The sequence below is a fragment of the Myodes glareolus genome, chromosome 2 (assembly GCF_982192425.1).
Source record: "Myodes glareolus chromosome 2, mMyoGla1.1, whole genome shotgun sequence".
NCBI classification, from domain to species: domain Eukaryota; kingdom Metazoa; phylum Chordata; class Mammalia; order Rodentia; family Cricetidae; genus Myodes; species Myodes glareolus.
In genome coordinates this window covers 40,781,620-40,806,754 of record NC_142027.1, presented here as the reverse complement: position 1 = coordinate 40,806,754, position 25,135 = coordinate 40,781,620, and the positions used below count along the sequence as shown (strand labels likewise).

Sequence of the window (25,135 nt, the reverse complement as noted above, 5' to 3'; positions counted from 1 at the left end):
GTATAAAAATAAATAAACACAGCTGATGAGAGTACTCAAGAAAAGTACAGTTACTTTTTAGCAGGAAGAAGAATCAGGGACAATGCATGGATATAATGGTACACGACCAAAACGATGCAACAGATTTAGGGGGGTGAAGATTGAGGGAAGGGGCTTTGTGCAAAGCAAACTCAGAAAGGTGTACCTAAGGGACACAGACATGTGTGGGCGTAGTTAGAGGAGGAGCCAGCAGAACCAAGCAGCAAGAAAACAAGTCCCAGGAAAGGTGTCAGATGTGCTCACTGACTGTCTTCATGGGCCAAGTTGCCACATTCCCTGCTGCGCTGACAGGGCATGAACAGACGGACTGCCAAGGCCGTCAAGACTGCAGTTAAGCAAGTTGATCTAAAGGAAGCAGTACCCAAGCAGTCAGGACAGTGGTTGGTCAAACATGCGTAAAAATAGGCGCTTAGCGTCTCATTTTCATGTTTATCTATGTGAAGATGCATGTGTGTTGAAGCCAGGCTTCGGAGGGCTGTAGGAATAATAACAGAACATGTATGATGTCAAGTGAAAGGCACAGCTTGGGGGAGGGTGCAGGAGGGAATCAGAAGAAGGGTCAACTAAAACTAAGTAGCAGGAAACGTGTTACAAGAACTCCTGCTACTTTGTAAGCCAGTTGAAATATTTTTAAGAGAGAAAATAAAATATCAAAAACCAACTGGCTCCCTCACAAGTGACCTGCATATATACTTGCAATGGAGCAAAATGACTGGTGAGCCCTTCCAGATGTGTTTGGGACTGCAGAAGTACAGAACCATTTAATGTCCATCTTAAGAGGGGACTGGCTCAATAAACAGGGCAACTCCTCAGAGGAATCCTAGGGAGCTGTGGACAGAACAAGAAGCTCTTTATAAAGAGATCACTGAGGCAAATGATATGAAATAGCATACTTCACAGGAGACTGCTTTACAGAAAAAGGAAAATTCATACATACAAATATGTACTTTTATATGTGCTAAACTTTATCTTAAAAAAACTGCCTTTTCTGAGACTGTGTCTAAGAAAGAAAAGGGCACAAGAGGAACAAAAGGTTTTATTAGATACCTTTTGCTGATTTTTGACTTTGAATCCTAGTAATTTATAATTTATTCAGAAATGAATATGGGTAATTATTGTTTGTGTGTGTGTGTGTGTGTGTTTTGTGTGGTTTTCTTAATATGGCCACTAGGAAATTTATCCAGCAGCAAAATGAATAAAGAATACAGAGATGGGAAATAACAGTGCTAATATACTGGTAGAATAATTGAGGTGCAATAGAAAGAGAATCAGACACGATATGGGGGAGGGGATAATTTAGAAACAAGGCAAAGCCAGGAAAACTGGAACAGTGATGAAGAGTAGGCACGCTAAGGCAAGCAGATACACAGAGAGGGGAAGTGCAAAGGTAGGTGCAGTGGGGGAGCGGTGGTAAAGTGTCTGCTGTGCAGTCATAAGAACCTTAATTTGGATCCCCAGCACCCACATGAAAGCCGAGTCTGTTGGCATACATTTGTAACCCAGGTGCTGGGAGACTGGGGATGCAGAGATCACTGGAGCTTGTTGTGTTCAACCAGTCTAGCCAACTGTTAAGTTCTGAGTTCACTGAGATCCTATCTCAGAAAATAAGGTTGGGAAGTAATAAAGGAAGGCACTATACTCAACTGTTGGTCTCTCATGTGCATGCAGACACACGTTTTAAAAGAAAAGTAAAAGTTACAACTAGAAGTACATGGGACATATTGTGATTCATAAGTAAACCTGTAGAAGAGCCCTGCACAAGAGTTAGGACCATATCATTAAAGCTGGAAATCTTTATCCTAGAGTAGGAGAAGGACAAGCTAGAGGGAGCTGCAGGACACATGCTGGGCTCTGATACAGACTTCAAAGAGAGGACCTGAAATGCCCAGGAGCTGTATAACAACCAAAGCCCAAGTTGAAAGAAGACACTAGGAGGAGGCTATCACTGTACTCACTGGCACACAGGTGGGGACAGGTGGGGAGTAATGACAGACTGACCAGGAGAACAGAGCCGTTCACACTACAAGGGCAATGCCTGCTGAGTCAGAGGCAGCAGCGAGGCTATTGATGGTGATCTGATGAGAAGAACTGATTTATTTGTGTGTCATAGATGGAGAGAGAATCCAGGCTATAAGGGCTGAGGAGTAAATGTCAATGAAGTGCAGACAAGGTGGGTAGACAGACACACACACACACACACACACACGTCTTTAGAAATAATAATGTGGAGAATAAGTATAGGGGTCTATGAACTTGTTTGTGGGCACCACAGGAAGTCACAATGAACAGAAAGACCAAACGATAGAGGACAAGAGGGATGGCTGAGACAAAGAGTAAGAAATTTAATCTAATATACAAAGAGACTGTACCAGCCTACACTCCCACCAGCAATGCAATGAGGACCCTAAGAGAGACATACATGAATCTAATCTATATGGGAAGTAGAAAAAGACAAGATCTCCTAAGTAAATTGGAAACATAGGGATCATGGGAGAGGGTTGAAGGGGAGGAGAGAGGAAGGGAGGGGAACAGAGAAAAATGTACAGCTCAATAAAATCAATAAAGAAATTTAATCTAATGGTTCATATTGCTTCAGAACCTCTTGAAAGGCAATTACTTTATGTCTGAAATATAACCTACTCAGTCTGTTTAATGTTCCCTATATGAGTATGATTTCAAGGCCATATCCAATTTGGGAGCACTACCCTAGGGAAAACTCTTTCTCCTGTTCTCAGCAGTCTTTGGTTCCTGTCGTCTCATCAACATGGCTACCTGAACAAGCCCAAACTACACCAACAGACAGGCTAACACAAAAGGGGAATCTCACAAGGCCTCAATGTTAGACAAAGAGAATGCATACTTTTTACATCATGTTCCCAAGGGCCTAGAAATCAAGTCTTGTACTCTTTATAAGACTTTTTGTCGTAACAGAAATAGTGTTTATCTGCCATGTCCAATATGGCTATACTAGAGGTATGATGCTAAGGAACACTTAGTATGTAGTTCATCTGACCAGTGAACTAAGGCCATATAATTACATTTAAACTTAAATAACCATGTGGCTAGTATATGGGGTTAAATTGAGCAGAGCTGGCTATCAGAGGACAGAAGAAAAGAAGTGAGCTATTAACTACTATGCAGAGACCATAAACCAAAAGAGAAATACTACCCAGAAGGATTGGCCTTTCCTCCATGAACACCACTTACTGGGCTAGGCGGAGAAATCCATCACTAGTCACACCAAGTTCTCAATTCCCTGGTTGCTTCCCTTGATAGTCCAATAGTTGACACAATAAAAGTAATTAAAAATGGCATAAAAGTACATAAGAAACTTCTGTATTTATTGTTGAAACTTTTTCAATATCCTTATCTTCAAGGGTTTTAAAAAGCATTTTTGCCGACCTCTGTTCACACATCTATTTGGTGAGCTATGGTTTAGGGAGAAGCACAGACATGCAAAGGTGCCTGGAAAGGGTTCAGAATCAACCATCAGCAACTCTATCCAGCAGAGAGTCTCTTTTGCAAAAGTGAAATACAGTAAAATTTGATAGTTACATAGTGAAACTTGTAACCCAGAAGAAAAAGAATTTAAAGCCTATGAGAAAATATTTAAATTATGGGAACATAATTTAAATTCTATGCATTATTCTAAGCAAAGCAGGGGTAGTATCTATGTCCTTGTCCTTTTTTAGATCTATCATCCATCCATCGTGGGTTTTTTTTGTTTTTTTGTTTGTTTGTTTTTTGAGACAGGGTTTCTCTGTGTTACATTCATGGCTGTCCTGGAACTCACTTTGTAGATCAGGCTGGCCTCGAACTCACTGAGATCCACCTATATCTGCCTCCCAAGTGATGGGATTAAAGGCATCCATCACCACCACCCAGCCCTTCTACTTTTACAGATACTTGTTAAGAAGCATTTTTGAAAAGGCTGCCTTTAAGCTCAAACTCCATAAAATTTGTTACCTCTAGTGAGTCATCATCTTGGAAATTTATCTTAAAGAAGATGGAAAGTTTGAGGGTAAAAAAAAAAATGATTTATTTCTCTATTTAAAATGATTCAGGGAAAATGTATCAAATAACTGAGATAATGTTTTAAAGAGTTTATATGAGTCAGTAAAGGATACTTTAAGAGAGCAAGTGGGTTAAACCAGCAAACAGTACAGCCTAGCGACATTAACCAAATAAGAGATGTGACTGCCAAAGTAAAGTGGGGAAATGACCCACTTCCCTTCTGATAATGAAAGGACAACATATAGTTCCATCCAGCAGACTTTTCACTCGAGAGCATCCATTGTTTCTAAACTCAAAAATTCCTCTTCTGGAGGTCTGATATATCCAGTATGTCTGTGTGTATGTTATTAAATTTTGAACTGTTTCAATTGAAATGTTTCCTTTATAAATAAATATAAATGGATGCATACAACTGATTTGCATATGTAGTCAAGGCACTGGAGGATTCGGAAGGGCAACATGGGGCTGATCTGGACAAGATTATGGAGACGGCTATTATTCAGAAAGAGTGCTCAAGAAACATTTTTTAAAAATCTTCTATGTGCTCATGCATTTCCCAAATTTGAAGATAGCAAGACACAGAAATTAATAGTAAGTATTCAAAACTGAAGATGACAGAATAATTACTACTTTATAAGAACAATAGAAACCACAAAATTTTAATTACAAATTGAGCTCTGTAAATGTCATGGCCCTGGTCCATGTTAAATTAGAAGAGAGCCAACCACTCGGGGCTAAAGGTTCCTCCTGGGAGTCAGCAATAATAACAAGACATTCCTGCCAAGTCAAGTCGAAGCCATGCAAAGTGGATACAGTTTCAAAGAGGAGTGTGTGGGCAGGTTATGAAAGAAAAAGAATGTTTGAATAATTTATTTAAGTGAAAATTTAAATTAGAAAAAAACAGTTCTTCCTTATCCCATCAATTAATATAGTTGAGATAATAACAGTAATAATTACTTTTGCTTAGTAAGTGCTTGTTTGTCATCACTGCTCTACGTGTCTAACTGGGTATATATCATATATAAATGAGTAAGTATATATTCATATTTCTATGATAATGAGGGTCTAAAACCAATTTTTCTTCCTAATTTATTTGACAACAAATTTAACCTGAGTATATTTATCCAGTCTGTATCGATATATAAATTTCATTCTAGAGACAGAAATATGTTTAATTACAGAATGCTTTCTTAAACCCTCAGAGTGTTTACTTAAACACTATATATAAAAATAGAGTCTTTTTAAAATGTGAAAAATTCCAAATCCAAAACTACATTCACATTAGGGATATGGAACTTAATTCACACATTTAATCCCTAAATTACCTTTGATGTAGGTACTAGTCTTATCCACATTCTGCAGCTAAGGGGTCAAGGAACAGGTCACAAAGTAAGGGAATCGCTGGCTTTAGCTTACGCTCAATGGCCCCAGAAACTGTATTCCTAATTCCTCTGCTATTACTCTAAAATGTTTTAGGTACCAATCACTTTATGATACAGAATAGCAGCTGTCGGCAAGTATGAGGTTACATGAGACCCTGAGCTTCTCCATGCTCAAGTGGGCAAATCAAAAATTCCAAGTTTCTACATCAAATACACCTGCCAACTATACCACGTCTGAGACCTGGGAGTATGTACTCTGCTAGAAAAACTACAATCACATGCACCTTCAATGTAACTGTATAAAAAGCTTAAATCTAAGTGCCAATTTAACTTCTTAAGAACAAATATATGACATACTCTGACACTGTATACTTCACTTCTTTAGGTTTCAAATCACTGTGTACAAGGAAAATGTGCTGATTGTAACCCAAGATTTAATAGCTAGATAGGCAGTAAACATAAAGTTTTTACTTAGAAAGTATTGGACACTGAAAACAGTTCTATCTGTAAAGCACAACAACTTAAGCTCCGTGAGTTTCTGCCCCCTGTCCCAGTTTCAAAGGAAGTGCAGCCAAACTAACTTAGTGACATGAACCATAATGTGTGGCCTAAATACAATTCACTTCTAAAGGAATGTCAAACTACTGGGAAAAACTAAATGAAATGACAGTAATCTAACAGAAGGCTACAAAACCCTATTAACACCTTTAGTCTATCAAGTCCTAATTTTGGATGAATATGGGCCAACCATTGTCTGTGGGCTGCTACCCTATCGCTGCTTAGCACTGCACTAATGGGCTTAAGCACCAGTTCATTTCATCTTCACATTTGAGTAGATCGGAAATAAAGACCTAAAGAACACACACACACACACACACACACACACACACACACACACACACACACACACACGCTTGGTATATTCAGGTAAGCATCAATGGTGGAGTTAGAGCCGAGCCAAGAGCAAGCAGACACTGAGACAAACTTCAGCAGCTACCCTTCCCACAGAGCCCTTTGTATTTATCTTAGAAAAGTAAGTTACACTGTCTCATGTTGGCATGTACAATTCATTTCTAAAAGAGCAAATAGCATATGGCCATCCATCCAAGACCCACAATCTTGATTTTCCATTTGTATTTTTCTAACTTTCACTGGCAAATAATGTGTATGTATTGCTTACGTTCACTGGAAGATGATCAAATCAGGCATACTAACTAGAGTTGTGCTTCCTTGAATATGAAACTATCAAACTCTTCTAGTTTTTTAATGCAACATGTAATGAAATATTTAAAAATACACAAATTTTTTGATTATCATTAAATGTTATGTCAAGTTGGATGATATGAATAACAAGAAATGTCAGTAAAATTCTAAGAGTTCATTAGTGTCTAACCACTCAATATGATCACATTTAAACCTTTATATTCTTCTAATTTGCATTTGTTTCAAATTAGTAAAAGGCTAAAAATTAGAGATTATTTATAGCAATTCTCCCCTTTCCTCTGTGTACTTAGATTTCTGGTATTTAATGCTTGACCCACATTAGAGAGTTCAATATACAAAATTTTATATCAAAGATTTAAGTAAATGAAATGTACTAATTACATCTAAATTTAAGCTCAAGAGTTCCTAGTGGTATCCTGCTTCTCCTGCCTTATGGTGTTTGGAACTCCACTCTTCATACATACAATTACCTGCTAAATCTATGCTATATACTTTCTAGTATTTGAATGTGCTGCCTCTCAGTATTAACAGGTATTACAGCAAACACCCTTTTATTGCCCCCACTTAACTGTACTTCTTTCACTAGCTGAATGTCAATAATCACATTAATCTGCAGGCCTCCAGGATCATAAGGCAGTGAATCCCTGTCAACCAGCTACATTTTCAGTAATTCTGCAGTTAAACCAAATTTTGATACTGTCACATTTTTTTAAGTACTTCTATCTAAAGTAAAATAACAGAGTCTCATTATTGTTTCAATTTGATGATCCTGTGGACATCCTTGAGATTTAATATCTTTTGCATGCCCTAGCCACGTTTTTCTCATCTACAAATGGTGTGTTTATAGCCTCTGTTGATTTCTTCACTTCACTTGAAGAGCTCTCCTTGTATTCTACACATGAAACCTTTACGAGTTAATATTGCGAGCATATTCTTTCAATTTGAGTAATTGATGCCTGACCATCCACAGCATAAAAATATCATCCTAATTCTGGGAATCAGTGAATACAGAAAGGGGACTTTACAAATATGACCAGCAGTTAAGGATCTTAATCCGGATTACTGAGGTAATCAAGAATGTAACCATAAGGTCGTTAAAGCAAGGCAGGTCAGAGGTAAGCCAAGGGGAGCAGATATACTTCAGAGTCTAGCAAGGCCCCAAAAGAAAAGCTGTAGACTCGAGAAGAGGTAAAGAAAGGTTTTACCACCTAGAAATTTACAGAAGAAAATCTATCTGCACCTTAATTTTATGCCCATGAAACCATTTCAGAATTGTGGCCTCTAGGATTGCAAGACAGTGAATTTTTGCTAAGTGACCACATTTTCAGTAATTCATTACGGCAGTGCTGTTTCCGTGTCCCTACCAACATGGAGTTTAAAGAAAATAAGCTCATCCCAGCACGGGTGTTTGGAAGAAGGATCTTCAGGAGATAACGGAGGCTAAATGAGGCCTTAAGAGCGGGGACTTAATCCAGGAAGAATGTTCTTTATAGGAAGAGAGGACACATTACAGCTAGGAAGCTCAGTTCCTCATGCAATGGACACAGCTCCCCTACCCCTGCTGCCTGAGGACTCTGCAGCCCCCAGGAGTCAGAGAGCTATCACCAGAGGCAGCTGTATCTTCCATTTCTTATATTCCATAGTCATACAATAAACAAGTGTTTTTTTCTTTGTAAATGACCAAGCCTATGGTATTCCCTCAAGGGAACAAGACGCAGATTACAACAAGTGACATAGACTCATGTTTGTCCCTTCTCTTTTTCTTATTAATTTCTGCTTTCTGTGTCTAAAGATGACCATCCTATTCTGGTGTCATTGGGAGAGTTTCCTGTATCTTCTTCTAATTCATAAATTTTGTTTTCCATGTATAGGCTGTGTTTAGAGTAAAAGACCCTAGGTACCTTTTTCATGTGAGAGGCAACTGCCTCCATAACATTTAGTGATATTACATACACTATATATTAAACAGAATAATTTGTCTTAATTCTGGTTCTATTTCTTGTCTGCATGTGTCATCAGAATCATAATTTCACTCCAACTTCTCCTACAGACTCTAGTTACCGTGTCTCCTTGGCTTTTCTGCTTATAGTACACGGATAAGAATTATTATTTCAGAAAGCCAAACTTCTATGCCATGCCACCATGGAGACACTGCAGAAGCAAGCAGCAGACTTCTGCTCCCATGGTGATGTAGTAACAGGCTACCCAACAAGACGCTGGGCCAACATTTGCTTGTCTCAGCTTGGCAGCCTGGAACTCACACTCACCTCTTACAGCCAATAACTGCTCCAGTACCCTATTCTCATATGTCTGCCCGCTAGTCTTAAAATAGTCTGTTTAGCTTTGAAGTACTTCATCAACAGAGGGCGGTGATAAATGATGTTCCCCATCGCCCTTCAACTTTCAAAGCTACACAGAGCATTTCAAGGGGATAAGATCCAAGCCTACAACAAATCCAAACTACAGCTCCTTTATGTTATGAGTTGGGGAGCAAGAATGAACTGTATACAGGTACTACGTGTTTATATTTGGCAGGATTAGATAATTTGCCTACTTATTAAATAATGGAGCCCTGATTTTTACGGCCATGGCAAAGCAGAGAGGAATATAGATCACTGTCTTAGTTAGGGTTTTTATTGCTGTGAAAAGACACCATGACCAGAAACTCTTATAACGAAAACATTTAACTGGGGGGCAACTTACAGTTCCAGAGGTTTCAGTCCATTATCATCATGGTGGGAAGCATGGCAGCATGCAGGCAGATGTGGTGCTGGAGAGGTAGCTGAGAGTCTTACACCTTGTGGGCAATAGCAAGTTGACTGAGACACTGGGTGGCATCTTAAGCATAGGGAGCCTCAAAGTTCATCCCATGGTACACACTTCCTCCAACAAGGTCATACCCACTCCAGCAAAGCCACATCTTCTAATAGTACTACTCTCTATGAGATTATTGGGATCAATTGCATTCAAACTACCACAGTCACTCAATTCAAAACCAACTTAATCATGCGTACCTTGTCCATGGTTACTATAGTTCAGTACCTGTGATTAATGGAAAGGATATGTACAAACAACAACAACAACAACACAAAACCAAAACAAACCAAAACCAGAAGTATAGAGAATGACCATTTAGAGCAGACAAATTGCCTTGTGGTTCTTTTGTTGCTGTGAATGTGTGTGTGCCTGTGGTTGGTTTGTTTGTGTCAACAGACACAATCATCTGGGAAGAGAGAACCTCAATTAAGAAGATTCCTTCATAGGACTGGCCTGTGGCAAACCTGTAGGACATTTTCTTGATTAAACATTGATGTGGAAGGGGCCTATGCCAGTGTGTACAGTGCCCCCCCTTGAACATATGTTCCAGAACATAAGAAGGAAGACTGATCAAGGCCATGAGGAGCAAGCCAGTAAGCATCATTGCTACATGGCCTCTGCTTCAGTTCCTGCCTCCAAGTTCTTGTCTTGGGTCCCTCTCCTGATTCCCCTCAATGATAATGTGTGACCTGAGAGTTATAAGTTGAAATAATCTCTATAGCATGAGTTCCAGTAACAAAAGCATGGAGTCAGATATTGGGGGAAAAGCTGAGAGATCGGAGAGACAAAGGCACAAAACCACAGCCACCTTACCTCTCAACTTCCCAGTGGAAAAGAGACTGAGTTCCTCTCTCTACCCAGGTCTGTACAGACCTCCACACCTCTATGGTTAGCTAATGGCTAGCTCCACCCTCTGATCTTCAGGCAAGCTTTATTTGTACAATCAAGATTATCACCACAAAATCTTCCCTACCCATGGTGTTATGTGACAGTAATAAAAAACAAACTAAGACATGCTTCAGACATAGTCACTTGTAGTTATTTAATTTGGATCTTAAAGGACATGGGCAAGAAAACAAAACGTGCATTTGTTCCCGTAGAACAGTGCAAAATGAAACGATAAAGTACACTGGCGGAACAAAAGGGTAACCTTGTGAAGGAGACCCGACAGCGGGGCAGGGACTAGCCTGTACCAGAAGGTAACACAAAAGATGCGTGTAAGAAATGAAAACAGCACAGAGGGAGAAAGTTAACAGGGATTCACAGTGGTTTGGGAGGGAAAATGAGGTGAGGGAAGAGAATAAAAACATAATATCCAGTACTCAGCTGCTGACTAGATGTTTGACATCACAAGGTAGAGCGATCAATGACAGGTTGTAGTGCAGGCAGAGACAGATGGTAATGACGATGGATTTTAACAGAACTGGAGGATGGAAGAACAAATCTAAGGGGAAATGGGCTGCCACAGCACTTCTGCCTATGATGTACTTGGAAGCTCATGTAGGTATTAGGGACAACCAACCGTTGCTTATGTTACAGGCTTGGAACTGGCTACACTGGCTGAGGTGAGAAGTAGAGTTATGACAACAGAAACCTCCAGGTAAGAGAGAAAGTGGCAAGGACAGGTATCTGGGAAACACACTCTGGGGGTACAGGAAGAGGATTCTGCATTTCACGACACAAGATCACTAAGTTATCTAATTCTCTGTAAGTTATCTAATTCTCTGTTGTCTTTTATTTCCTGCTTATTAAAAAATCTGGTACACAGTAATTAAGTAATAGATGCACAGTAAGTCGGATAGATTAATGTAAAATGAATATTCAATAATATTATTCTGCAGTAGTAATATTTCTACAGAGAATTCAACCACTTTAAACATTTTCCTCCAATCAACGCATAACAAACAACCTTTAAACAATCCTTCTCTCAAATTAATAATTACAAATTACAGTTCTGCCCTCCATTCCCGAAGCCTGCACGCATGTCACAAGCACTGTGCTTGGCCTTCCTGTCATCAGGTTACTCTTTTGCACCCATACAATTATTTCTAAATATAGAAGGCTATAATTTCAGCAAAACACATAAGCTTCTTTAAACTTAAACGTTGATCTCTTTCATCTTAGAAAAACATCTGGTAATCATCACCAAGCACATCAAACACGGCTGGTAAAACTCTTCCAGAGAGACCACCCGAGGAAACCAGCTCTGAGGTGACTTGAAACTTATACCAAAGAACACACTCACACCTCGAGCGGGGCTGATGGGACCTCTGGGCCTCAGTGCACTTTCCCAATACCACCTGCTCTGCCATTACCATTCTCAGATACTGACTCAAAACCAAGGAATCTCCCACGGTAAATTCTATAATAAACCTAAGAAGGAATTAGTACCATATTCCATCATGCACCATGCTCTTCATCTGGCAGGTCACCAAACCTCCTCTGGGCTCTCTTAACAAAAAATGCCAACAATCATTTTTTTCTTTAAAAGGAAACTGGCTCTGCGACAAGGGCAGAACAAAGAATACACAGAGGTGTTCTAAATTTCCCTATCTCACTGCCTAAGCTCTGATAACACAGACAACCTGAGTTCTGATGAGGAAGGTAAGACTGTTTGAATATGGTCTGGTCAATTTTACCAATGCTGGGGAGGAAGGTTCTCCCAGTCCATTGATGAGTCTTAGTCTTAAAATGCTTTCAGTCATGGAAGAGAAACAGACACATGATGTCTTTCTGAACACAAGCATCTTGTGTGACTCTGGTTGGATTTTAGTTTTTCCGCTCTTCCACTGTCATGAACAGTCCTGTCCCTGACCAAAGATGATCCAGTCACCCTTGTCCACCAAGACACACAACAAATGTGGCTCTACAACCAATGCTCAGTCCAAGATGGAAGTCACTCAACTGAGCTGTGATTGCTGAGACAGACAGGAAAACAAATATTATAAACACTGTGTCAAAGAGGACTAAGATTCTGGGGCTTCTATGAAAGTTAACACATACTATTCCCTCTAACCACATGAAAACTAGGGGTGGACGGAGTTCTTTTACATGCCCGCCATATTTACTATTAGTCTATTTACCTGCACCAGGACTAAAAGCTGTTGAAGGTTTGAAAATACCTGATGTAACTGGTTTCTTTCTGAAGTGCTGAGACCCAGATAAATTAAGAGACTGTATCTGGTCACATTAGTGGAAACCAAATTAAAAACAATGTGGAAAGAAGGCAGAAAAGCTCCTTCCACTGTGAAGTTATTGCAACACTACAGATTACATAACCCAGGACCTCAAGACATTAACATCTATTTTTATAGGTGGAGGTTAGCCTGGAATAAACTGTCATTTGAAGAACACACTGATCCTGTATGAAGATGAAGTCTTAAGGCTCTTCAATATGATACCATTATGGAACCAGGCACCAGGTCTTAACATGTTTACAAAACTTCAAACAATACCCTTGCAAGCTGCAGCAAAGCCAAGTCAATAGATTACCTTATACATAAACTTAACACAGCTGGATAGAAACATTTCCTACAATGAATGAGGAATCACACTGGCTGTGGCACAGGCACGTATACAAAAGGTCTCTCATCCTAAGACCAAAGTGGAGGGACAAAGAAAGCAGACAAGATGGGGTAACAGAAGATCAGGGTCTAGGACTGTCCAGAGAAAGGGAGCATGGACACTGTATGTGACTGGACCGGAAGAGACGGCTCCATTTTAGAGAATTGTTTATTCCGACACACATACCTTACACCAAATAGTATCCTCAAAAACTAGCCTTCTGGGGACTAAATCAGTTTCATGTGTTCTTCCTGATGGGTAGAAAATGCCCTGCACACACTTTTTAAGCATCCCAATCATTGGAATCGACTTTTATACAGATTACCTAAACTTTAGTTGATTCAGTTCTCCAAATTAAAGATCTTGCCAAAACCTTTTTAACAAAGTGCCTTCATCTTTTGTTTTAAGAGTTACTGAACACCAAGCATTGTCTCTGTTGATGCATCCAGTGGCATTTCCTTAAAAAATAAAATCCCCTTCTCTGTAAATGTGGATGGCTTTCCAATGCTTTTCCAATGCCATCAAGACCTGTATGACAAAATCACACTTTCTGTTTCTATGCCTCTTACCGGTTTAGTGACAGACAGGAAGCATTAGGAGTCATTCATACTTTTGAGTTAGTATGTGGGGCAAGTGAGAGCCACCAAGAAGTCTATTTCTACTCCTATTCCTCAGCCCACATGCTATTCTTAGTCTGATACCAAGAATACTCTCTCCAGGAATGCCTTGGAAACACAATGACTCTGCTAAGGTTGAGATCAAAGGAGCTGAGCATGGGCATCCGCCCATCGGCTCTGCGGGAAGGTCAGTCACTCCCACTATCATCTAGGGCTCTGCATCAGTTCTGTGGATGTCTCAAGCTTTGACCAGACATATCCTTGGAGAACCATCTTAATAAGGACCCCGGAGTATCACGGACTCTCATCACTTTTGCTGCACAGACCCTGGAGAACAGAAGTCCAGACCTGACAGCCCGGAGTACTGGTCCTGGCTTTCTTACATCTCTGAAGACATGGTAAAGAAGAAATTATTTACTCTACAAACAAGGGCCTCCATGGGGACTCAAATAACTCTGCATAGACCAGGCAGTAAAGTCCTAGCTTCCCACATCCAAGATTAAAGTCAATGCCAGTGATACTCCAGATCTTGTCGGACCATGGAAACCCAAGTCGCAAACTATCCTATGACTCTCTTACAATGTAAAGGTAACCATGCTATCATTTTTATAATTAAGCAGTTATAAAAACTTTTGAGCATCTCATTTAAAACTTCAGTGGTTTTATAGAGCCAATTTTGCTGTTCTTATTATAGTTAACATATGCGAAATTGCCAATTTCAATCAAGCTGAGGAAAAGTACCAAACCTAGATTTAAGCACATTACTCTAATCCTTGGAGATATCACATTCCTACCTTGGAGAATCACAATCACCTTGGCCGGCTTTTATATGTGAACCTCGATCTCATAACAAGTAATTAAACTACTCCTGTTTTGATAATTTGGCATTTCTCATTGTAATATTTCTTCTAATTTCACATTATAAACTATTCTTCAAAGAGCTATGCCTTTCATGTACATTATTGTACTTAGGACTTGTTAAGAATCCTGTGAGGTAGATACGATCACTACTGGCTCCTTCTCCGACAAGCAAGCGCAATTTCAGAGAGATGACCCAATTTGCCTGGAATTACAGACCTAAGAAGCTGTGCAACTGGCCTCAAATCCTTGCCTCTAATTCCTGCACCCCAGGTACTTCAGCTGTGTCTCGTAACTATGAGCTCAGTGGGTTACTCACGTAGTCAATGGGCTTGAGAGCTCTGACTCTAGCTGATGGGCAGCCACAGGAAGTAAGGTCAACGTAGAGGCCTTCTTCCAATACACACTGATGATAGAAGACATCTTCTTGGTAATACAGGAGCCAGCTATAAAAGAAACAGTAGGACACTCAAATTACAATCCATCCTTAGGCTGTCCTGTCATCCAGCTGTAGAAACTAGGGTACAGCCGTCATGGTACAGGGCAGTACTGGTCAATAAGCAGTGACCACTCTTGTTTACCTTCTGCTTACTATGCCCCAGGCATGAGTCTCAGACCTCATTTCATAGGATCTTCAATAACTGCCTAAGCTGAAGATATAAGTTCACCTTCACAATCAACATACTATACTAAAGATTATAAAAGGTAGGCTGATTTTCCTAAGGTTCACCAATTAAATGGCAGATCTGAAACCTAAAATAAAAAGACATCTGCTTTACACTGAAGACATCTGTAAATTTAGTGCCTTCAAACAAAAAAACCCTGGGATCAAATTATGGTGATGATTAATCAAATGAATTAAGTTATTTTGGAGAAACGTTCTAAAGTGTATCTGTCACTTTTATGTCAGAGAGCTAAGAGAAAAAACAATTTAAAGTGAATCCTTCATGTTGAGTTACATTCAATACACCACACACCAAGGTCCTGGTTAAGGACGCCCTTTTCAAAGGAGGAGCTGAAAGGAAAAATTAATTAGCTATTAGTAATTTAGCTTGGGTGTAATGAAGTTTTAGCCCATAATTTAAAAATGTTAGTACTATCAGTATTTTACCTAGACGAAGTTAATTTTGTGTTACCATTGGAATGCTGGGTGGTGCTGCAATTTACTGTCATTTTCTCCTGTGTGATGAATACTTAATTGCCGACATTTATCAAGGGCTTTAAAAGTAGTAGGCAAGAAGCGAAGCCTCTCATTTGCAGTATTTTATTTAGTGCAGTATGGCTCAGCAGTAGAGCATTTGCCTAGCACAAGTGAGACCCTAAACTCAATTCTCACCACTAGGAGGACAAGAAAGTCAGTCCTTGGAGGACTGTGGCCTTTGTCCATGAGGAATCTGAGGATCAGAGAAGACCATTGCCTCGAGTTACTTACATAGCTGGGAAGGAGCTGAATTGGATTCACATCCAGGTCTCATAAAAACTAGGTGCTTACATAATCTCCATGGTTCTAAAATTCTTTACATTTAACTATAGTTTAATACTTATACTTCCAGCATATAAGGGCATATGTGGCTAATTTGTCCTAGATTTCAGCTCAAGAGAGAAAACAATGACTTCCCTGTAGGAAAATTTTAGTGCTTCTTTTTATCTGATCAATGAAAATCATTTTGCAGAAAATTTACTTTTTTACCTTTCTGGAGAAGAAACTCAAAACCAATTAAGGGTAAGAAAACTATTTCAGGTCCTCGCTACATATTTCTCTCTGACAACAGAGTGGCAGATAAGCTTTCTGAACTTACAGGATTTTACGTTTTAGTGTTGTAAAACCCTCAGCCCTTCAGAAGTAAATATAAAAACAGCAACAACTGGAGAAGAGATCCAATCAGAACAGTGACAGGAAACCCGGAAGAAAAACACGGTTTGAACAAATTGGGATGAGTAGTAAACAAATCTTAAAATTCTGCAGCTTTAATGGAGGGCAAGTAGGCAATGAGAGTACATGAGAAGGGCACTGGCAATTGAAAAGTGAAAAGCAGTTGGGAAAGGCCATCACCTAATGGCTAATGGATAGCGGGGAGCAAACACGCCATCCACTCAATGCCAGCAGTCTTTTCCAATGGTGAAGGCTTTCACAAAGTCGTTTAAGGGAACAGTGGGGGTAGGTGATGCTGAAATAATATATACTAGACCTATAAGTATAAGTTTTTAACATATCCTATAGCAAATAAATAATCATCTGTTGGTCCTGTTTACCAAAGACCTACAATCTTTGTAAGGGTCGGCAGATCACAGAATATGTGCCAGACAGTCCCATCATTTATTTTTCAATACAGTTCACGAGCTGAAATGATTTTTAAAATTGCAGATGCCTTTTAAATTAAAAAAAAACAAACGCTACTTTCTACTTTTTATGTATGTCATACGTATACAATGCAAATCTCCACGTGCATCAATGAAATTTCCCCACAGTTCAGCTGTTCCCATTCAGTTAAACCAGAGCCACTCGCTTCTGGGATACCACGACAGGTAAGGCACCAGGAACAGAGCTTGCCACACCATAGAGTTGAGGGGACTTACCATCCTGGCACAGAGGGCAATGGATAAGACAGCTGGCTGAGTACATGTTGGCAGAGGGGGAAGGGCACAAACGGGTAAGGAAAGTGAGGGCAGCTAATGGAATCAGCCTAGAACAGGACGAGGTGAACTTGATCTGCCTTAGAGACGACGAGGAATAAAGACTGACGGGAAAAATAGTCAACCGAAATGTGGGGCACTGGTCTACACAGGCTCAAAGAAGAAGAAAGGGAAACTGACAAATACCAGGGATTCTGAAGTACTATTAGGTAGACACTGGAAATACGGGGAATGCAACCAAACCAAAGACTTAAAAATGGCCAAAATAGTAAATATTATGTTATGTATATTTCATTACAGAACCAATAGACTATACTTTAGCCCAAGAAATCACATACAGTTTCACATGTGAAAAAGATTAATCATGTTGTTAGAATTGGAAGAATAAAGGATTTAAGGTTTTTAAAAATGATTAAATGATGATGCGGGAGAATTGTCTGTATTCTGTCAATCATATTTTAATAAAACGCTGATTGGCCAGGCAGGCAGTATAGGCGGGAAAACCAGACAGGAAGTAGAGGTGATGAAATGAGAACAGGAGAATTCTGGGAAGCAGGGAGGTTCCTCTGCCATTCCTGCGCAGACCACCGAAGAGGCAACATGTAAACTGTCACACTGAGAAAGGTACTGAGCCCATGTGGCTAACATAGATAAGGATAGTGGGGTAATATATATTATAAGAGTTAACAAGAAGCCTAACCTAATGGGCCAATCAGAGCCTAACCTAATGGGCCAATCAGTTTATAACCTAATGTAGACTCTGTGAGATATTCTTTGGGACTTGCCATCTGTGGGGTACTGGGCGGGACAGATACCCCAACAAGCCGGCCGTCATGTTACAAAATGACAAAAATATTTCTGCTGTGCGATGTGGTGGTAGTTCCAGAACCCTAACTTCAAATCTAGCTTTCTCATTTGTAAAATAGACAGACTATTTTAAGCAAATAGTAATAATAGTCATCCCTGTACAGAAGAACTGGCTATTCTGTAACATTTTATTGTGCTGGACAGTAAACATACAACATAAACATTAAAATAATCCTAGAAAATCATCTTAGAAAATATTGAGAAATGAAACCATTTCTCCCAAAGTTGAATAATCAACTTATTTTATGTTTAGTATAACTTGTACAACTAAAATTACAAATACACGAAGATTAACATAGACTAGTTAGCAACTGATCAATGCTTTTTGAAAAAGAAAAAGAAAAAAACTGTGTAGGAAAAAAAAAAGAAACCTCTGCCCTCTGTAAACTTAAAAGAAATTTGGTCTTAGTTAAGAGCAGAAGAATCAAGCACACTCACCAGCCACGGAGAACCTTGAAGGAGGATGGCGAGAATGAGGTCAGGTCAGAGCATTCTTTTATAAAATCTATGCACTCGCCTTGGAAGCCTGCTTTACTGAATGCTTTGAGCTGTGGGAACATAGCAGTAATTGACCGTGAAATGGCTGTTTAACATCATCACAAGCAAATAAACTTTAACATGCTCATAAACGTTCAGCAGGATATTACATTTGTGTCTTATTTATTATCAGTAAAGTTATGTGAAGAATGGTGACATTCTCCTTAATGCGCCTTTATTTCTCCGTACATGTTTATGAGAATGACATTTCAATATTTATCATTTTCATCATCATTTGTATCAAACTGTGTTGGATTAGTGCCTGATTTATGGTGAAGAAAGAGAGACATCTGCGTTATACATTCCAGGTTATGGCTTTAGTTTTCTGGTAAGAATATCTTAAATGTACAGTATAGCTGAATATCATACTATGTTTTTACTTGACTTTTTGTCAAGGTAAGACAATGAAATCCCAACTAAAACTCCCTTGACCTTGAAATCAATAAGTTGCAGCTCTAGAGGCCTTGAATCAAAAATGAGCAAGAAGAAATTAATGAGCCCTATAAATAAATATTTCCTAATCCTCGAAGACTCTAACTGACCTGGCCCAGGGAGCATACTGCACTGATACGCTTGCATGGTAGCAAGGAACACATCGTAATAAATGACCTGCACACAGTCCTCCTGCCCAGGCGGCCATCAGAAACAAGCCTCCTTGAGCTGTATTCATCTTCCCAAGGGACTTTTAACCAGATATGTTTCTTGGCAGTCCCCTTCTGCCCCGACTCTGCTTGGTCTGATACTGAAGATCAGCCAAAAGACAGGAAGTGAGAGAGAACGCCATTGCTCATACCAGTGTTCCCCTGACCAACTGTGGCTTCTTTCACAATGGGACTTCCTGTTGAGAAACCACACTGTACTTGGACAGTCAAGCATCAAGGATTTCTCAAGGAGAAGATCCACTATGTTTCAGACTGCTATGTTTCAGATTCCTTCCCAGGTAGGACAGCAAGAAAAGAGGAAGTTTCAAAGAAGACATATGTTTCACAACATATATAAAGATTCATAAGACACGAATCACAAACTTCTGAAAATGTAGAAAACTTCTTCGCAGCTTGCAAACACAATCAGTCTTCACAGAACACACTGGAAAAACTACATGAAAATGGATCTCACAGATATTTTATTCACAAAATACATTTCTGATGTATAGAGTCAATTTTTCATATATTGATATATATTAATGCTCATTTACATTCAGGCTAGCAGTGTTACTATCGGTACAGAACTGACTTTGCATACATGAGTCCAATTGCAGCTTCCCCCCCCAAATAACAACAACAAACACCATTTCACTGTGAAGTGAGAAAATGTCAAATTCTACACACCAATAATGCAGGTGTGAGACAGTTCAGATACTGCAGTTATAACCCCCTTCCAGTCATTCGTCTTCATACACAGAGGAATTTAAGTTTATACAGAGTATTTTAATAAATTAATTTGGGGCAAACATTTAAAAACTGGGTTCAATGTACATTTGAGTTTACTTTTCTTTTACCTCTAAAATGTGAAGTATATGGTTAAGAAAACACTAGACCAGACCTACAAAATAGCTACCTCATTATGTCCACCCAATCAGTGTACATCAGAATAGAACAACTCACAGTAACACTTTAAGAATGGGTCTGGACCATCCACAAAAGCACTCTTGGGATATCAAAAGGCAACTCTAAGCTCAGAAGCTGAAAATAATTAATTAAGTTGTAGTTTCCATTCCTAATGAAATTAAGTGATGGAGGTTTTGAAAAATTAAAGTTGGAGAAAACTTAGCTACACAAGTCACTACAGTATTTCCCTTTAGACTTAATGGGCAATGGATATATAAAAGAACCCAATGGGTTGCTTAGAAACTAAGCAAATAGAAGAACAAGATACGAGGTATCTGCAAACTACATGCATCACCATGGACCATGTGAAAATGTGTTTATTCCGACCAGTCTCCTTCATGGAAGTATACAGAAGCAAGAAAATGGAAAGAGGAAAGAAGGGAGGAAGAGAAGCAGGAGAGAGGGAGGAAAGGAGAGAAAAGAAAGAAAATTCTGCCACTTGATGACAAGGTATTTTTCACATGCACTGCCATATTTTTTCCTCGAGGCAGAAATTATCACCAACACTTTATGGCTAAGATTTCATAGAACTTTATTTAATTGTAATTTTCATTCATGATACACATGAAGAAAATGTAATAGGCTCTAGCTTGACAAACTAAAAATCCAGTAACTAAATTATTGACCAAAAACAGAAGGCCTGCTCAATTTATTCCACAGGATCAGCAGAAACTTTGAAGGTACTTTTATTTACATTAACACTAAAATAATTTCTAAGTTCTCCCCTCTAATATTTTCTCTAACATTCTGACCATCTTCATAGATACATGGAGACTGTTAAACAACCAAAAAACCACTTTCTTTCCATCTTCAATTATACCCAACCTAAATCAATTTCTCACATCAATTAATACTATAAAATTTTTATCTTTCTTACCACCAAAATTTAAACAAAATTTTGTTTAAATAGTTCTTCCTTTTGAGTGTTTAAAAATCCCTCTTTATCAGTGGTTCTCAACCTTCCTAATGCTGCAGTCCTTTAAAACAGTTCATAAGGTGGTGACCCCCAACCAGAAAAATTATTTCGTTGCTATTTCATAACTGTAATTTTGCTGCTGTTATGAATCTTAATGTAAACACCTGATATGCAACCCCCAAAGGGGTCACAATCCATAGGGTGAGAACCGCTGCCTTTTGTGACAGCAAGCAAAGCCATTATAAACTCCTCTGTCACTTCAAAGGTCACTGAAGCTAAGTTACACAACAGAAGAATTCACTTGGTTTATTTTTCTCTGCTACCATGGGGTAGAATAACAGTTCTGTATTTCAGGAATTCTAAACAATTATATTTGTAAACAGACTTCATAATGGTCCTAAGGATCCAAGGTAGCGGATTAGGTCAAAGGGATCACTATAATCTCCCCTATGAAGAAATTAACTTTTATAATATTTAATCTAGTAATATGATCTTCAACAAGTGCTAAGTCGGAGAGGTAATGACAAAAATCCATACTCTGTTTAGTGTTTCTTTTGTTTGGGAGGGGGGAATAAAAACAAAATTAAATGCCACCTCCACTGATGGAGAGTTCTACTATGCCATGTGACTCTCTAGTTGGTAATCAGACTTAGTGACGGGTCTGTGTCTTAAGAGAAAAACAGTCTCCACCATAAATGCTGGTTTCTTTTAGTATAACAATTAAATATATATTTTCATACTTACAAAACTCCCAGCAATCCTATGTTTATAACTTTATAATGATACATATTACTCTCTGCACATTTTTTAGATTTATCCCCCCTTGGGTGACTTAAGAGTTTCCCTTGAGATAATTAACATAAAACAAAAAAAATCCTTCTTTGACCTGAACCCTGAACTATAACTGCCTCCATACTCAGGCAGGAAAATACTCTATGTGAACACTGCCAAGATTTGCTTGTTTTTGTCTAGGTAAATATAAACAATAAAAAGGCCTAACCCAGGGGTTCTAATGCTGCATAAACAAAGAGGCTTTGTACACACATGACCAAACATCAGCTAGCATACACTTGTCAGAAACACGCATTTCACAGTAACTGAGCCACAGCTAGACAAATGAAGCAAACCGATTTCACTGGGCGTCTGCTGCTGTCTTCCTCTTCCAGTCGATCTGGAAGCACTATAAAGAAAGTCCAGCTATCTTCCCCCAAACAATGAAGCTCATTTTAATAAAGAGCAAGGAGTTGGACGGGGAGAAAACAGCTCAGAAGAATGGGATGTTTAATCTGCTCTAGAAACTCAGAAAAGAAAAAAAAAAACCAGTTTGAATTAGCCCTCTTCACCTACACATGCTATTCTGATTCATGTAAAAACGTGAGCTTTAAAAATCCACAGCTGGAGGTTCCCCAAAACCCAAAATAAAGTTTCTGGCAGGAAGTATCTCTAAATACAACTTCTCAATTATGTTCAAGGAGGAACTGTTTCTAAAGGTCTCAGCTAACTAGAAAATAACAAAAACATCGGAGCACTTCTAGTGAGGAGAACGTGATTAAAGTAGGCTGAGCTGAAACAGATAGGCATTGACAGGAACATGGGAACTGCACACACTCAGCAGACTTCCACCATGTTACAGTCGTCAATGTCACTGGTCATCCATCACTACATGTGCCTTTGGACAGGAAGTTTTCTAACCAGGCTATTTTTTAAAAGAAACAGGGAAAGCGGTGTTTTTCCTCCCCCGTCTTTCTCTTTCATTGTGTTTCTGTCCCTATGTAGGTCCTTCTGAAAACAGAAACTACAGGATGTCTCCTTTCCTTCCTCTAACCGTATGATAATGACACTGACTTAAATTCAGAATCTCAAGTTTTATGTTCATAAATGAGTAACACACACAGAATTATTACAAACACTAACCGAATGCAATTATTAGACCTTGGAATACAATAAACCAACAGTAGGCTTTGGTGTTTTATCCAAACCCTTTGGAACCACTGACATGCATATACAGAGAGAGAAAAACAGAGACAGAGAGACAGAGAAATGGAAACAGAGAGAGGACGAGAGGGAGGTTTAAGGTTACTAGAGCTTTAAAAAAAAAAATCACACAAGGATCAGAAATCCATGTTCAGGAAAATGAGAAGGCTCAGATTAAGGGTGCTTGTGCTCAGGGAGTAAAGATTCGTGTCACCAAGCTTTATGATCTGAGTGTGAACACCAGAGATCTACATGGTAGAAGGAGTGAACCTTCTCCGACAAGTCGCCCTCAGACCGCCACACACATGTACCACGGCAGGAGAGCACACCCCTCCCAAGAAAATAAATCAGCGCAGTAAAAATGTTTCCTAAGCCTGTATACATAGTAAGCACAGCATGAGGCGGGGGTGGGGCACGGCTGCAAGTTCTCTGCTTCTCCAGGAACATGGAGATATGCAGTGCTGAGAAAGACGATGGCAGGGACAGAGAGGACTGGTTATAGGAAAGATCGAGGGGCACCGGTTCCAATGACCCACTGTGGATGCTGTGACAAAGCTCAGACAATCCCACCAACATAAAGGACACTCCTGTGCTTAAAGCCACCGAATCCAACAGGAACTTGTTTTGTCACATAGGCACATAAAAGTTATCTCAGGGAAAGATTTGAGAAAGTGTAAATGCTTTTGGTAAATACTCCACCAATGATTAAGTTAAGAATATTTTGAAACGTACCAAATGTGGAGGCTCATTTATCCCAAGTGGTTCCTGAAAGACATATTAAAATATTTTTAAAATTGTGTCATATCATCTTAGCTTATCCAGCTTCAGAATGTTTTGAAAATATCCCAAGAATAAGATTCTCATGGTCTTACCAATTTACTAAATTCCTTCATCTATCTATGACCCATTCTGTCCCAAACAACCTATGGAATTTTCTTGGAATAGTTTTAGTATTCATGACTAGTTTGAGTACTCCTGTAGCTAGGAGTAGAGAACATCCAGGCGCACTTGAGAAAGGTCCTCAATTTCTGACACTAAGGAACAAACACCCAGGTCACTCAGTGGTTCTTCTCATTTACACAGCCACAGTGTCTGACACTTTGTGATTCTACACACATCTCCCTCTCAATGGGCTTCTTTCTGCCTGAAGAACCCCCGTGAGTATTACCAGTGTCCTTTCTTTCTGTAAGGTGTTAACCCTCAGTGACAGAGCGTCCTTCCCCCATCTCGTCCAGCATGATCTACACACTTCATCTTCCTATTAACCACACTATAGTGAACTGCCCATCAATCTCTCTCCCTTTAAGAGATCACGAGCCATCAGGGCAGTCATATTCATCTGTATCTCCAGTGAATCGGCACAACAGTATCTAACAAGACAGAAGTACAAAGCCAAGCTGCTGAATGGATGAACTGGTTCTAGTACAGGGATGCCTCAAGTATGTGTTCCTGTCTACTAGCTCCCTCCGCAATCAGTAGAAATACATGAGGTATTTTATTTACTGTGTACAGAAACATAAAAGAGAATCTAAACCTAACCACTTTCAAACAGTGCTCTACACTCAACTGTATCTCCTTGCATGCTTCTGGTGTCTGTCTGCCCCACACTTCACTTACCAGCTGGATTGGTCGGATCGACAAGATTGTATTACTTGTTCCTCCCCAATCAAAAAAGCATTTGTATTTTCCTTTCTCTAAAATGTACTGATCTCCACAGAAGAACTTCTGGCGGTAGGCAACCCATCTAGTAGGGAGAGAACAGGAGAGCGGTAGAGTCGAGAAGTTCACAGACTTAAGCCCTGCCAACCCCCCAGGCTCTGGAGGCAGGGGCTACGTACACGCCACTCTTCACGTAAATGGATCTGGTTTCACTGCCAAACCCGATTTCTTCTAGGTCCGAAATTTCCTGATTTGTAATGTCGATGAACTTCCCCCTTTCCATGTCAGACTCAAACAGTGTGACAGCAGACTCTATAAAGTTCTGAAAGGAGGGAGGAGGGCTGTTTAAGAGAATGTATGTGACACAATTCCACACAGTCGGGATAATGTTCACACAAATAATTTCAGGAAGAATCTTAATGGCAT

At 39.4% G+C, this 25,135-nt stretch overlaps 1 protein-coding gene across 1 annotated transcript in view; it reads right to left on the bottom strand.

The window, feature by feature from the left end:
* Positions 1-25,135, bottom strand: part of Crybg3 (crystallin beta-gamma domain containing 3) — a 108,598-nt gene that overhangs the window by 10,375 nt on the left and 73,088 nt on the right. The window contains exons 13-17 of the mRNA XM_048422732.3: positions 24,889-25,031; positions 24,668-24,794; positions 23,783-23,815; positions 18,455-18,564; positions 14,835-14,961 (exon numbers count right to left, since the gene is read on the bottom strand). Coding sequence (XP_048278689.3) covers positions 14,835-14,961; positions 18,455-18,564; positions 23,783-23,815; positions 24,668-24,794; positions 24,889-25,031 — 540 coding nt within the window. The remainder of the gene's footprint in view (positions 1-14,834; positions 14,962-18,454; positions 18,565-23,782; positions 23,816-24,667; positions 24,795-24,888; positions 25,032-25,135) is intronic.